This window comes from Mercenaria mercenaria, unplaced genomic scaffold (genome assembly GCF_021730395.1).
Source record: "Mercenaria mercenaria strain notata unplaced genomic scaffold, MADL_Memer_1 contig_665, whole genome shotgun sequence".
Taxonomy (NCBI): Eukaryota; Metazoa; Mollusca; class Bivalvia; order Venerida; family Veneridae; genus Mercenaria; species Mercenaria mercenaria.
In genome coordinates, this window is record NW_026463554.1 from 41385 (window position 1) to 55510 (window position 14126).

The 14126-nt window shown below is 34.2% G+C and overlaps 1 protein-coding gene across 1 annotated transcript in view; it reads left to right on the forward strand.

Moving 5' to 3' along the window:
* The window catches only part of LOC128554703 (uncharacterized), a gene marked incomplete at its 5' end in the record, with an annotated part of 46895 nt that extends 34194 nt beyond the window's left edge, over window positions 1-12701 (forward strand). The window contains 3 exons of the mRNA XM_053536014.1: window positions 3141-3289; window positions 11868-11934; window positions 12358-12701. Coding sequence (XP_053391989.1) covers window positions 3141-3289; window positions 11868-11934; window positions 12358-12510 — 369 coding nt within the window. The remainder of the gene's footprint in view (window positions 1-3140; window positions 3290-11867; window positions 11935-12357) is intronic.
* Window positions 12702-14126: the final 1425 nt, after the last annotated feature.

The window sequence follows — 14126 nt, forward strand, 5'->3', positions numbered from 1 at the left end:
GTATCTAAATTTGCTTTTTTGTTGTTTTTTTTGTTGTTGTTGAATTTTGGTCAACCCATGGCTAGAGGTCGTGGACGGTAGCTTGCAGTTTCGTTACCGTCCACGAGCGGCTAATCAAACCAAGCCAGCAACATTTTCGTCGTGTTAGGCGGTCTGTAGATTTTCATGATAAGCTTTTAGTTACATGTTTACACAGAAAAACCAGTGTGATCTAGGATATTTACCCTGAGAAACAGCCCCCACTCCCATTCCCCCACAAGAAAAAGAACCAACAAATCCTAGAGATTTGTTTCAATTTTGAAATAAAAGCAATAACCCGTTTCAGGCCCGGATCAAGGGCCGGGCCGAAGGTCTTGCTGAGAAGTGAAGTATACTCCTCAAGTACGCATCCTAATATTTTGGCATAGGAATAAAACTACCTCAAATTTCAGACTTAAAATGCACCAAAGGCCATATTTTCATGCCAGGTTTTCAAGAAGTTCCAGTTGAAAGCGTCCTTGACTCCCCTAAAATGAGGAATTTTCATAAAGTCCAGCGGCCACTATTTCATACCTGTACTTCAAAAACACCCTCTTCCACCCCAAAACTGTAAAGAGGCCCCTTACTCATACCTACCTGCTTTCATTGCTATTTACCTCGCGGTGACATCTGCATTCTGGACTGGTGCCCCCAGTCAAATATTTCTGGATCTGGGTCTGCATTTTGCGGATAATATTGTTTGCTTTAGAAGTAAGAGTTGTCGGAGAACCACAACGATAAATTTTAGCACATCCTGGTCAAGAGTATTATGGAACCTGTACTATATATTCAAGCCTTATTACAGTCAATGATTGTGTAAAGTTCAATTTATTTCCATTAGTTGGTACCAAGCTTAAATGTAAGAACGAAACAAAAAAAAATGCTAAATCGTAAGAAGGTGCATACTTTTGTAAAAAAAAATGCAATTTAGAGCTTTGCAATTGCGCTTCTAATTTTCCGAATGAATAAATGTGTGAAGTTTCAATTCGTTTCTATCATTTGTTACTGAAACACCAGCTTACATAGACAATGTTTACGAAATTTAGATGTCAAAGCACGGGCATGTGTGTTAGTTCTAACAATCCGTAAGTAATCAAGTTAAAAAACAAAATTTCGTGGCGTTAGGTGTAACACGTATTTAGCTTAGCGTTATCTATTGCCGGCTACAGTATGACAAATCATAAAAAAAAACTTATACACTTTCATTAAAGCCTCTCGTTATACGTTACCTGTCTATTTTTGTTACGCGTGTGAACGATATACAGCCAATTTGCCTCTATTTATATCTATTTATTCATCACTGTTGTAATATGTAATGTTTATATACCTTTTGTCCATGGGCGTAGAAACATAGGGGCAATACTACTCATGACGGGGTCACAGGACCTATATGGGTGTCTAGGTGATTTAACGACAAAGCCCTCTCCATGGTGCCAGAGATGTACGTTAGCATTTTAATTTAATTTAAAACAAAACTGGAGTATCTTTGACACATATTAAGTAAATCAATCCTTTTGTTGTTAACTTGAAACTACATTACATTATTTTGATTCTTTATTTCTCTGGTTTACAAGGCTTGTAAACAATTGACAATTCTTTTACGAACATATGGTGTTTGATGAATACTAAATGAACCCCTTATTTGGCTTAAGGGTTGCTTTATTTTTTTATTATCGGGACAGCTTACTATTATCAGATTTCCTAGGGAATTCGAAGCAAGGGGTGTTACATATTTCATTACTACTCATACTAATTAAACCGAGTCGATGCTTTGAGTTGATATTCTTATTTTGTATAATTGAGTCCACGGCAAGGTCCATCCAAGCGGTTCAGATATATCGGTAAGTCTTTCAGTTTAAGCAATAGTTAAGTGATGTCTGGTACGTTTCAAGCGGGTCAATGATGTTGACGTAAAATTTACAGTACATTTTTAGGAAAAGGAAATTAAATAGATTTAACAAATTTAATTGAGGCGTAAATATGGAGTTGCTTTTACAGACCCGAGTCAAATATATTGGACATTTAATGGATTCAAATGCCCCAGCGATTTGGTCTTCATCAATGTGTGACTGTTCAACGTACATGTGAAAAAATACAAAAGTGGGGCATTTCCTAATATGCGGAAAATAGCGCCGTCACACAGCCGAATCTAAGCATATATCCCTCGAAAGAAAACTGGAATTAACTCATCAACATACACATACAAATAATGATCAAAGACAATTCACCAAACGAGTAAACAACAAGTATCAACTTGAAAACCTAGCCACAAATCTTGAATTTCACAATGTATATACATTATATACAATTATATTTTTCTTTATCCAGATTCCACACTTTCTTTTCTGGCGTGTTGATTTGTTTGACGAACTGTATACTAATGGCATGTAAACATAGATAGTTGCCGAATAGCTACTATACAGTACAACACTATCTACAACAATTATATATGGTTTAGTGATGTAACGGTAAATCACCAAAGAATTGTTCTGACTATCCTTAATTTGCTTTTTTTTAAAGGATACCTGCCCTTGCCTCCCTGAACCAGGCCTCTATGCAGATAAGCTACTTTTAACCGGTTACGGATTTTCGGCAGCTATATCGTAACATTTGTACGGGTACACCTCTATTTGTCATTCGTGTAATTATAATTTCTTTAATAAATATTACTTGAAACCTTGCAATTGCTTTGAAGTAAGTTCTTAAAACACTGCAGCAATATTGGCATATTTACTTCAAATTTCTGGGTCCTCTGTGGCCAATTGGACTTCAAATCATTTAATCACCCCCCCCCCCCCCCATCCCCCCCCCCCACCCCTCCCTCGATTTGGGGTTACAGTCTCACTCGGGGCGTTGAATTCTTCATATAAGGAAGCCATCCTGCTGGCTTACGGAAGGTCGGTGCCCAGGTGCCCGATCGTAATGCAATAATGCACAGAGGGGCATTTTGGCTCTTCCTCCACATCAAAGCTTGAAAGTTGCCATATGACCTATAACTGTATCTTCGCGACATTAAAGCCGACAAAAAATAAAAAAAATACTTTAATTTTTTTAACATTGGAATAAACGTAACCATAAAACAAAATAAATACATATCATTACATGTAAGCTATACATTGCAGGATACTTATGATGACTTGATTTCCCTTGTAACAAATGGAATGTGCGTAGAAATAGCGGAGAAAGAAATGTACGAAGTATATCACAAATTGCAGTGTTCATGGAAGTTGCAAAATGAAATCTTAATCAACGTTATGCAGACAGAAATCAGGTAAGATTTCTAATACTATTTAAATATAGTTAAATGGTCTTCACTTTGTGTGAATCATTTGTGATAACGATGTGACATATTTAGGCTTAATACTTCTGACTGCTTTTATTTCGTTAAGTTGTACTGGTAAACATTAATGTGCATATTTTGTTATCAGTTCAGGTCTCTTGAGACCGTTTATGAATAACTTAAAGGTGCAAAATAAAGACAAATGAATAGACATTAATCTTTAAAAAAGACTACCCATTTTGAAATATAGTACTAAACATTACGATGACCGTGCAACATTCCATTGAAATCAACACATGTACAGAGAAGCAAATGATTGTTTCTGTATTTTCTTAGACTGACATGGGTGGTCATTTTGTCCTACTTTCGTTTTTATCGTTTTTTCCGTAATCGGTCGGAAATTCTTCGGGATCATGTAATTTTAAAATTGTATTTTCATGATGGTAATTATACACGACTTGCACGCAAAATATGAGCTGTACAAAATTTAGGTTTAAAATTGACAGTGGCATATATGAAGCCAAGACAATGAGTTTAATGTCTAAAATCTTATTAAAGTAATGTAGCCATATGCACACAAATCGGTGTATTTAGGTACATCTTAATCACATTTTGTTTCTGCAGTGTAAGACAGTTATTCATTTATATTCTTAAAACTATGCTGAAAAGATTTACTGAAAAAGTTTGCAGACGAAGTTGTAAAAACACTTCTATTTAGGAAGGGCCTAAATTGTCCTCCCGAAAACTTGAAGTATAGCTGTATATTACCTGTATTATAAGAATGGTTTTCATGAAGTTTTTGTGAGTTACAAAATTGTTGAATTCCATGCGCTAAGTTTGTAAAAAGCACGTTACCGTTTGGACATATAATATACTTTGCATCTATTTATAAATTATAGCCTCGTTTAAGAGGATTCTTCCGAAAAAATCCGAAGATGCCCGACTTCGTAAGCAGTCGGAAAACACACTTTCGGTTTGACATAGGCAACATTTTTTGTTTATTTGTTACTTATTCTTGAACATATTCATGACTATTTTGTCAGATCTGATGCAGTAGGCCATATTTTCAGTACATAGGAAGTCTCAGTAGTATTTTTAGATATAATCTTTAGTGTTATTCAACAAATCTTTTAACTTAATATGTTTGCTAAGAAATTTCTAAAGCATTGCATTTTTAGTTAAAATTTAAGGTAACAAGAGGTTCATATAACGTTTAAGAAACTTCATATATCATAATAAATGGCCATTTTATGAAAATAACAAAAAAAAAAAAAGAAGATGTAGTTGAATACATTTTCTAAATGAATATGAAATTAATGGATTTAACGTCCGAAATATCCTATATAAATCATACATGCAGTAAATCGGTAAAGAAATCCTACACTTTATTGACATAGAACAATACCACGTACTAATGGCAAATTGTGTTTGAATAAGTCTGCGTAAAAGAGGGAATAAATTGTGCCTGAATCATCAGTATATTTTACAGTATCCCGTTATTGTTATGATTCTGTCTATCGTGCTACAAAATGTCATAAGCTAAACCAGCATGATTCGTATATTCTTAGTTTTCTGTTTGTATGCAGGATTTTTATGAAACTCCGTATGCTTACATAATAATGCTTTGGCTAAGGATCATGAAAGATTGTAAGGAGGTTGGTAGCAACCTTCAGATGACCCCTATAAATTTTGAGATTATAGGTCAAAGGTCAAGGTCACATAGATACAAAATATAGAAAAGTTTTGCCAAATAAATAAAGAATACTATGATCTAGGATTACATTTGATATGGAGGTCACTTATGACTTGTAAATGATCCATAATTAAAGATTTAAGGTCAGTACGTCAACAAACGTCAAGTGCCTAGTCCGTCTGTCTGTCCGTCTCTGCTCCTATCAGTATCCTAACACAATTATAATATTCCTGCCTTCCGCACTTAATGTTAATGATTTGTTCAAATTTTTGTAAGTATTATTTCATTTCATTTGACAGTACAGAAATATACAACAAATTTTCCTCGGCGCCAGGAACAGGTATAAACCTTTATATCAAGGTCAGATGTGATTAAAACCAATAGATTAAACATAATTAATTAATGACATATATTTGCCAATGAATAAGAAACAACTTTTATAATTTATTATTATTATGCATATTTTCTTACCAAATGACTAGAAGTAAACATTTTTCCTTGAATTAGACCATACTGTATGCATCCATGAAGTGGCTCAACTCTCATGCCCGAAATTCAGTTCCAGTGAATGCTCATGTCTCTCACATTGTTTTGCCTCAACCAGATGCTCTCTCACCAGCCCAATAAACAATAGAGTCACCAATGACCCATATTTCTGGAAAGTAGGTTTTAAAAGAAGTGCTAATTGTGGCTATTTACACTAGTCCCACTATGCCATGTAAGGGTACTTTATTATTATCGAATATAGGCTCTGTATGCCCCCGAAGACCAACGACCGATCTGTTATATATTTTCCTCAGATACACCATGCATTGCCAGTTCGCTAGCTCTACCAGTACGAAAACTTTGTGAGCGATACTTCGTGCATGTGAAACCCATAAACGTAAATACCTTGGATTGAACCCCTGAAAATTGAGCTTGCGTCAGTGGAGAACCATCAATATCGCAAAATAAAAGTTCACCGTGGTTATTTTTAACTTGCATGTAACAGTTGGCATGCCGTACCGAGACGTCTTAGAAGTACGCAGTGTAATTTGTATCGCATTCCCATTTCCGACCTGCAAAGCACGGACCCTGAGTGCTCTTCCGATGGACTGTGCAGTTGATACTACTAACTCACTTACACTGAAGAGACCAAAACATGCAAGAGTGTATACGGCTTGAAACACCTTGCACTCATAGTCAGAATGACAAATATGTGGCAACGCTTGGCAAATGCGTACTAATATAGACAAGGTTATCAGGGCACGGGCATTTTTCCTAGAACGCAATCGTTTAATACCCTCCAGCATTTTTCTGACAATTAAACATGTCGATGGATCTTGTCAGCTATGAGTTTTGTGTTCAAAGCTTTTTCCAGCCACAAACAAATTAATTGTTTCGGAGGCTTAGTCAGATTCAAAGCAAAAAATAAATATACAACAGAATATGAGTCAATGGAGCCGGACACTGATGATTCAAACTGTAATCTTCCCCAAACCGATTAAAACTTCTCATTGCGTTACTATAAGAAATGCGTGTATTTCAGCCATGCTATTCCTTATGATATAATTAAACCTTCCTTGAATACTTTCCATAGACGGCTTGGGACCATTTTTGGTTCTGGGTCTGCCTCCGGTGCCAACATCCGAAATTTGTTTATCTGTAAACGAGATCACGCATCACATAAAAAGTTACGAATACCACTTATATACTGAGCCTTGATTACAACAATCACTTTCTTACACTTGATTGTTAAATTTCTAAAAGTGCCATAACGTTATCTGATTTCGAGGTCATGCTATTTAAAATGTGCACAATCGCCAAATTATCAGACCTAGAACAAATCTTTTTATTCCTTAATCCCTTGTCCCAAATAAAAAGCGCCGCGAGACATGGGAACAATTCCAATACAGTAATATTCGGCGTTAAGCCTGTTGTACACCATTCTTTCGCCGACTTAGCATATGCTCACTGACAAGAGAAATAAATACCAAAACCTAAGCCTTGACCTGCGGCACTGTCTGTGAACAAAGGAACTTCATCATTTGACACCAAAAACCTATCATGAAAAAAGATACACCTTCATTTATACCTAAATGTTGATAAGGCTTGCCCAGACCGCAGATAGAATAAAAAAGTCTTCTGCAAAGCGGTCTTCAGGGGACAATAGCTCGACATGCGAAATTCAGTATCCCGATCTAGCTCTGCATCTCTCTCAACATGACCCGTTAGATACTTTTACTTAGGATATGAACAAATACGCTTTAATATCTCATTTACTGTGTCTATAGAAATTCTGTCAAGCATATTTTCAGAATCGAACTCAAAACCAAGAAAATACAATTGTTTTGTTTGGCCTTCCGTTTTATCGTCTGCTATTGTAACTTTCAGCTTACTAAGACATTTATTAAATGTGCGCATAAGTTATGACAAGAATCATTCGCCCGTATCAGATCTACCACCGCCTATGAAATCAAAAAATGGATTAAATGCCTACTCTGGCCCTTTTTGCGCCCGCAAAGTTCTAAAATTGTAGCAAATTTCGCGAATGTACTACAAATCATCGACCAGTCAAACGGCACGCATTTATCAAAATAATATTTACCATCAAATTTGAAACCTAATTGTTCAAAGTCTGTCACCACAACAGGCAATAAATATAAAGCCGATCTGATATCTAATTTGAAAAGTTCACATAGCTGCCCTACCTCCTGAATCAATTGAACAGCAGAATCAAATTTCGTACACTGCAATGAGCGATATTTTTTGTCTTTAAAGTCGTTGACAGTCGTTGCCCAGCGGATATGACAGAAGATGTATTTATCTGTATTTCAGGAGTATAAAATCAAACTCAAATGAGATAAGTTTTTGTCACTAGTACAATAGGAGAAACGCGCATTTTTTTTTTATCGATCGCGTGGGAAATTGGCCAGCCACGCGACATAACTTAACTTCTTTTTCTATTTTTGTAAGGATTTTAATTTGCCGATTTCAGTTTTTAGCTCACATGTAACAAAGTGACAAGGTGAGCTTTTGTGATCTTATAGCGTCCATCGTCCGTGCGTGCGTCCGTAAACTTTTGCTTGTGACCACACTAGAAGTCACATTTTTCATTGGATCTTTATGAAAATTTGGCCAAGTTCAAAACTGGGTCACGTGCCATTAAAAACTAGGTCAATAGGTCAAACAATAAAAATCTTTGTGACCTCTCTACAGGCCATATTTTTCATGAGATCTGTATGGAAGTTGATTTGAATGTTTACCTTGAGAATATCTATGTTAAATCTGAAACTGGGTCAACTGCGGTCAAAAACATTTTATACGCTTAAAGGGCAATACCTCTTAAATTACACATAAATCCAAATGAAATTGTGTATACACAACCACTTTATGGTGATCTGAATTCTGTTTAAGTTTCATAGTTCTAGGTCAAATATATCAAAAGTTATGATGCAGAAATTGCTGTATTTATAGTACCCTATATAGTTAACACTAGAAACCTCTAAGGGTCATAACTCTGGTGTTACTCGGGCAATCTGACTGAAACCTGACAGGCCGCAAGAACTTATTGTGATAAACATGTATATGAAGTTTTAAATAAATATTCCTAACCATTTTCTAGATATGGCTCCGGACGGACGGACGGAAGGACGGACGGACAGACGGACGGACGACGCCAAAATGATATCCCTCCGACTTTCGTCGGGGGATAACAAAGCTGGATTTAGTTCTTATTATACATTTCCTTCGTTTTATTAAAACAGAAATTCACAGCTTGTTGAAGTGTTTGATATGATTCAACACCTTTATTTATGAAGAAAAATACATAAAAGTTAACAGTCTGTACCTTTGAAGGATGTTCTGTAAAACTGTTCACCTTGTTTCAATAAATGATTCGCTTGTTTGTTTGTTTTTGGTTTAAAGCCATTTTTCAATAGTTTTTCAGTCATGTAACGACAGGCAGTTTACAAGTACAAACTTGTTTTCCGCAAGTAACTGCCAACTTCGCCACATGAATCAGAGGTGGGGGACTAATGATTTCAAACAAAATGTCGTTTATAGTCATGGAGAACATACGCCCCGCCCAAGGATCGAACTCACGGCCCAATGATCCATAGACCAACGCTCTACCTACTGAGCTAAGCGGGCGAGGTTTCAATAAATGAACCTATCATTGAACTGTATCACTTTTAATTCATTGGGGAAGGAATATGTACCCAAACAAATTGATTTGCTTGTAGCTTTTTTTTCTGGCAATTTAGAGAAAAAATGAATATCTAGCTAGATTATGGACCTCTTATATCGCACACAAAATGTTTGCTCATTTGAATGATTGATGAGATATTTGAACCTGTTTGAAGATAACCATAGACTTAAAGTAACTTTTACGTACTTAGTTATCTGAAAAGAATGATGATGCACAATTTGTTATTAAGATAGTAGTATGGTATAGTTCAATCTTTCACCTCCATTTTGGTGTGAGGGGCCTCTGTTTTCGAGTGGTTAAGGTATCTGGCTTCAAATCACTTACGCCTCATCGAGGTGGGTTTGAGCCACACTAGAGGGGTAATTTACAGATTTTTTAATTTATCTGTTTACATATAGTATGTACAAAACTTGCTGAAGTGAAATTTGACCTCAAACTCGCTGGGTTTACTGAATTGTTAATTACTACTTACAATTACTGTAATAGTAAAACAAAATTAATTCAGCTCTGTGTAAGATATAATTGGTTCTAACTGATCTTAAAATAGGGTCGCTCTACAGAGCTAATATTAATTGTTTCACAAAGCGACGGTAAATAAAAACTGTCTGCAATTTTACTTGTTCCAAATTATTCAAAATAATCTGACCAGATTGTCCTATCTTTGTGATCAGACATTCTAAATGTTAAAAATTTAAAGGACAAAAATAATGGAGGCCTGACTATAATTTCAATAAAAATCACAGTACTGACACAGTCATGTAAAGTTATAATTTAGTTTTACCGCTTGCACATATTGGCATGTAGACAGTGGACACATTAATCATGTACATTACATACATATATTTATAATAACCAGAAAATTCGTAGTTTTTATTTTATTCCATAATTTTAATATAAATCAATGAGGAACTGAATCCCCTTTCGATAAATGTAGTTTATTTTAATTGATTTCCAATTTGTTACACGATCGGCATTTAAACATATAGCACTTAAAGAGTCAGCAGCGATATAAATTTCATTAAAAACTGTTTACATTTGTTTGGTCTTTTGTGTGTTTAAAGCAAGTGGGGATATTGCCCATATCATATAAAAATCATATCTCAATAGTTTTCCTCTGCAATTCCTAGGACAGTGAAGGATACCGTTTTAAATTTGTTAAACTACATTACAACTAAACATGATATTATGGGTCACTATATACGACTTTCCACAGTTAAAACAAGCTAATATATCACAACTATAGTTGCTTAGTAGACCTAGATCAGTATTGAAAAATTATGTCACTGACACTTACAAGTTACTGGCTAAAGAACATCCACACTAGACGTTATTAACTGATTTATGTAATCTACTAAATCTATACTATATGTTGAAATAGATTTATAAGATAAACAAGTGACTGTCAATCAGAAAGACCTAGCATCTACAATTATTTAATTTCAAAAGTGCAAAAGTAAGAACTCTACTTACTCTCGATTTTGCAAGAAGCTCCGCCATTTTGTCTCTTCTAGGCGGCAAATGATGAATTTAAAACGTGAGAAGAAGTAATTACACCGATAATAGATATTTGCCAATGGGTATGTCAAGCAAGTTATTAGAGTGTTAAATTGACAAAAAGTTTCACTGAAGAATAATAGGACAGTTTTGAAATAAGCACCTCATTATTTGCACATCGCGGCTATGGTTTTCTCAGCTTTTAAGAAAAAAAGTCATTTTCAGAGCGTGTAAATCTTATTATTTTGAGAAGCTATTGACGAACAATAGACCCAGTCACAGTATTGAACACGTTTAGCAAGTTTTAAGACAATCTGATTTCTGGAAATGATAAATATCTGTGTTCTGCAAGTTTTTTCAGAAGCACTATGAAAGCCGGTAAAATATGTCAAATTGGGCATATTCGAATCGATATATTTAAATTTCAGGAATATAAAATCAAACTCAAATGAGATAAGTTTCAAAAGCTATCTTTCATGATAATCACGCTACACCGGTGCAAAATCCACAAAAAAATAGTAAGGCTAATTGACCATAGTTTTGTTATAAAAATAGTGTTGATCAAAGCCCAAGCGAAACAAACAAATAATCAAACATTGCTATATAGCTATATAAATTCAGTCAGATTCCGATTCCTTCGAAAACAACTTTAGAAATTACAAAATCGTTCGGGTTTTCTTTGCTTGAAAATCTAAAACCTAAAATAAGGCTACGTGATTTAGTGAATATTACAAAGTTTGTTAACAAATCGAAGCCGTCTGTTGCAATGGTAACGCGGTAACCATTTGTTAAAATAAAACATAAAATTTAGCCGCAATTTTGCCATGTAAAGCTTGAGAAGTTTCAGTGTATCAAGAAAATAGGGAAGTCACATATTTTACATAAGTTTAATTAAACATATACATTTAAAGAAATGCTACAATGATTTTTATAAATAGCTGCTAAAGATGTACAAAATATTAGGAGGTACCGAAGGCCAAGGAAACAGTGTCCACAACATTATAAAGTTGCCGACTTCAGTCGACTGAAGTCAACTGAATAGTTTTAATCTTTTACATTCTCAGTATTTTCGTTGTGTTTTATGCAAAAATAACTTCTACTCGAAATAATCCGTCGGGATTCTACGAAAGAACGTGCATATATCACAGCGTTTCATTGTCTCGGTTCAAAACAACGTACTTGTTTGATTTCAGATCTGTTGCATCAGACGTTGTTAATGAAATGCGGGATATAGCGGAATTTTTAGATCGAACTCAACAGGTATACTATTGTTTACTATAAGTTGTTAATGACCATTTAAATTTGCACGACACTTACACATTTGTTATCCCTGTAATAATGTTAAGCCAGGGGGAAAACTATATTTGTATGGATGATTGAATTACTTTGACATCATACTGTTGTAATTTTTTTTCTAACTTTGTAACTATATCTGTGTTTCATTGTGCGGTTTTAAATATACGTTGATCCCCAATTTATTGACTTTAAAAGAGATATATCTAGCCATTGTTTACCTGGACCAGGGCCCGAGATATCGATTCTTTGATGTTATATAATAAAATTGTACGGACATATCACCAGAAGTATTATGACCTCTTTGAATAAATGGAGAGTGTCATTAACGTATAGATGTTACTAAACCTGAGCAGGGCTTTTCATTGCAAATAAACTATTTTTATGCAGGTTATTCATGCTGAAACATTTACACTTGTGACGCACAAAATGTGCGCAGCTATTGCTGAAGAAGAAATGTATGAAATACAATACAAATTGCAATGTTCAGGACAGTTACAGAATATAATCCTTGAAAATGTCACACAAAATGAAATCAGGTAAGAGTTCACACAATATTCAAACATGACTCAGAATGTTGATTTCTGCTCACTTCGAAATGAGCAAAATATTATGTTATTTACAATGTAAGATCTAAGTTTAACATGTCTATTATGACATATTTCAGACAGCTCGTCTTGCTTTAAATGTGTACCTTAACTTTTATGGATTCTACTTGTCTTCACATCGATTAATTAAATTATTTAATTATTTATTAAATGGGAAAGAGAAATGAATGCAAAATTATTAACTTAAAGGAGGTTGTTTACCTTGTTTACAGAGTAAATTCAAATCAATTGAACCGCAGCAATTTTATGTTTTTACTGCTACAATCTCAACTCTATTTATCTCTGTCCCTTGAAATACAATTTGTGTTTAAGTTTGAAGTTCAGGTATATTATATCGAAAGAAGAAGGAAAAACTGTTAATAACTCTTTTAAGTGTATATCAGTTTCATTGTTATCCGTAGAAGCCTTATACGTTATGCATTATTGATAATTTTACTAGTATTCGCGTTAGATTTAAATTAAGTATATGTCGCGGTCTCGTGTTTCCATGGTAATGGTTTTATTTGACGGCATCATTGCCATTTTGTTAATGATGACCAACATGGAAATCTTTGGATAATATTATTAGCAAAATAACAAGCACTTTACATGGTATCCTATCTTTCTTAAATATTAAAGTAACCATGGTAACAGAGATGTTTAAAATAGATTATATTTTGCTTTTTGTCGTATTTTCTTATAAAGGTGTTATATAAACTTATTTTCCTTGTTAATGTAGCTTTAAATCATCTTATTTCTAATGAAAGTAATATTTTCGTGTTATTACCATGTATATACACGTGACATGTTGAAAATGTTTAAAGGTGTGTTTAGACGATGTATTTATGTATAAGTCTTAATAATAAAAGTTCTGTTCTGTTCTGTTATTTGCATTCATTTTTCACTGTTTAAAATGCTTACAGCAGTACCCCTCCTCTGACAATTTTTATAAGAAAATCGTTCTACATGCTGCTATTAGTCCCATGGATATTGTTGAAATGAATATGTATTTAGATTAACGATAAGTTTAACATAAATATGTGTATATGGTGATATAATAAGAGAAACAGCCAAGTAATGTTTACAAAATACTGACAAAATGTTGACTAATCACATGCATTACATGAAAATTCACGAAACGAATGAATAACACGTCAAATTCGTTTGCAATCCAATAATAAATGATGTTTTCCGAAATAAGCATGAATACTCCATAAATAAATAAAAGTAAGACGCTGCATATCTGTTGCGTTTCCAAAAGTAATTACTTTTTATCTAATCATTAAAAAATATTCACTGTATGCCGACTTTCCAAATTGATATTTGATCTGAACTCGTATTTGCGACTAACACTGTATTCCATTTTGCGACTACAGTAGGTAATTTATGTCCTTTTCGGGCGTAAATAAAATACAAAATAATACCAAATTGTCTCTTATGATCAGTCTTTATGTATATTATTATTATTATTTACCAGATTTTTATAGCGCTCTTCTTATCTATAAAATAAACGTTCAAAAGCGCTGTACAAACTACATATCACAGAATGATATGGACATACAACACAACACA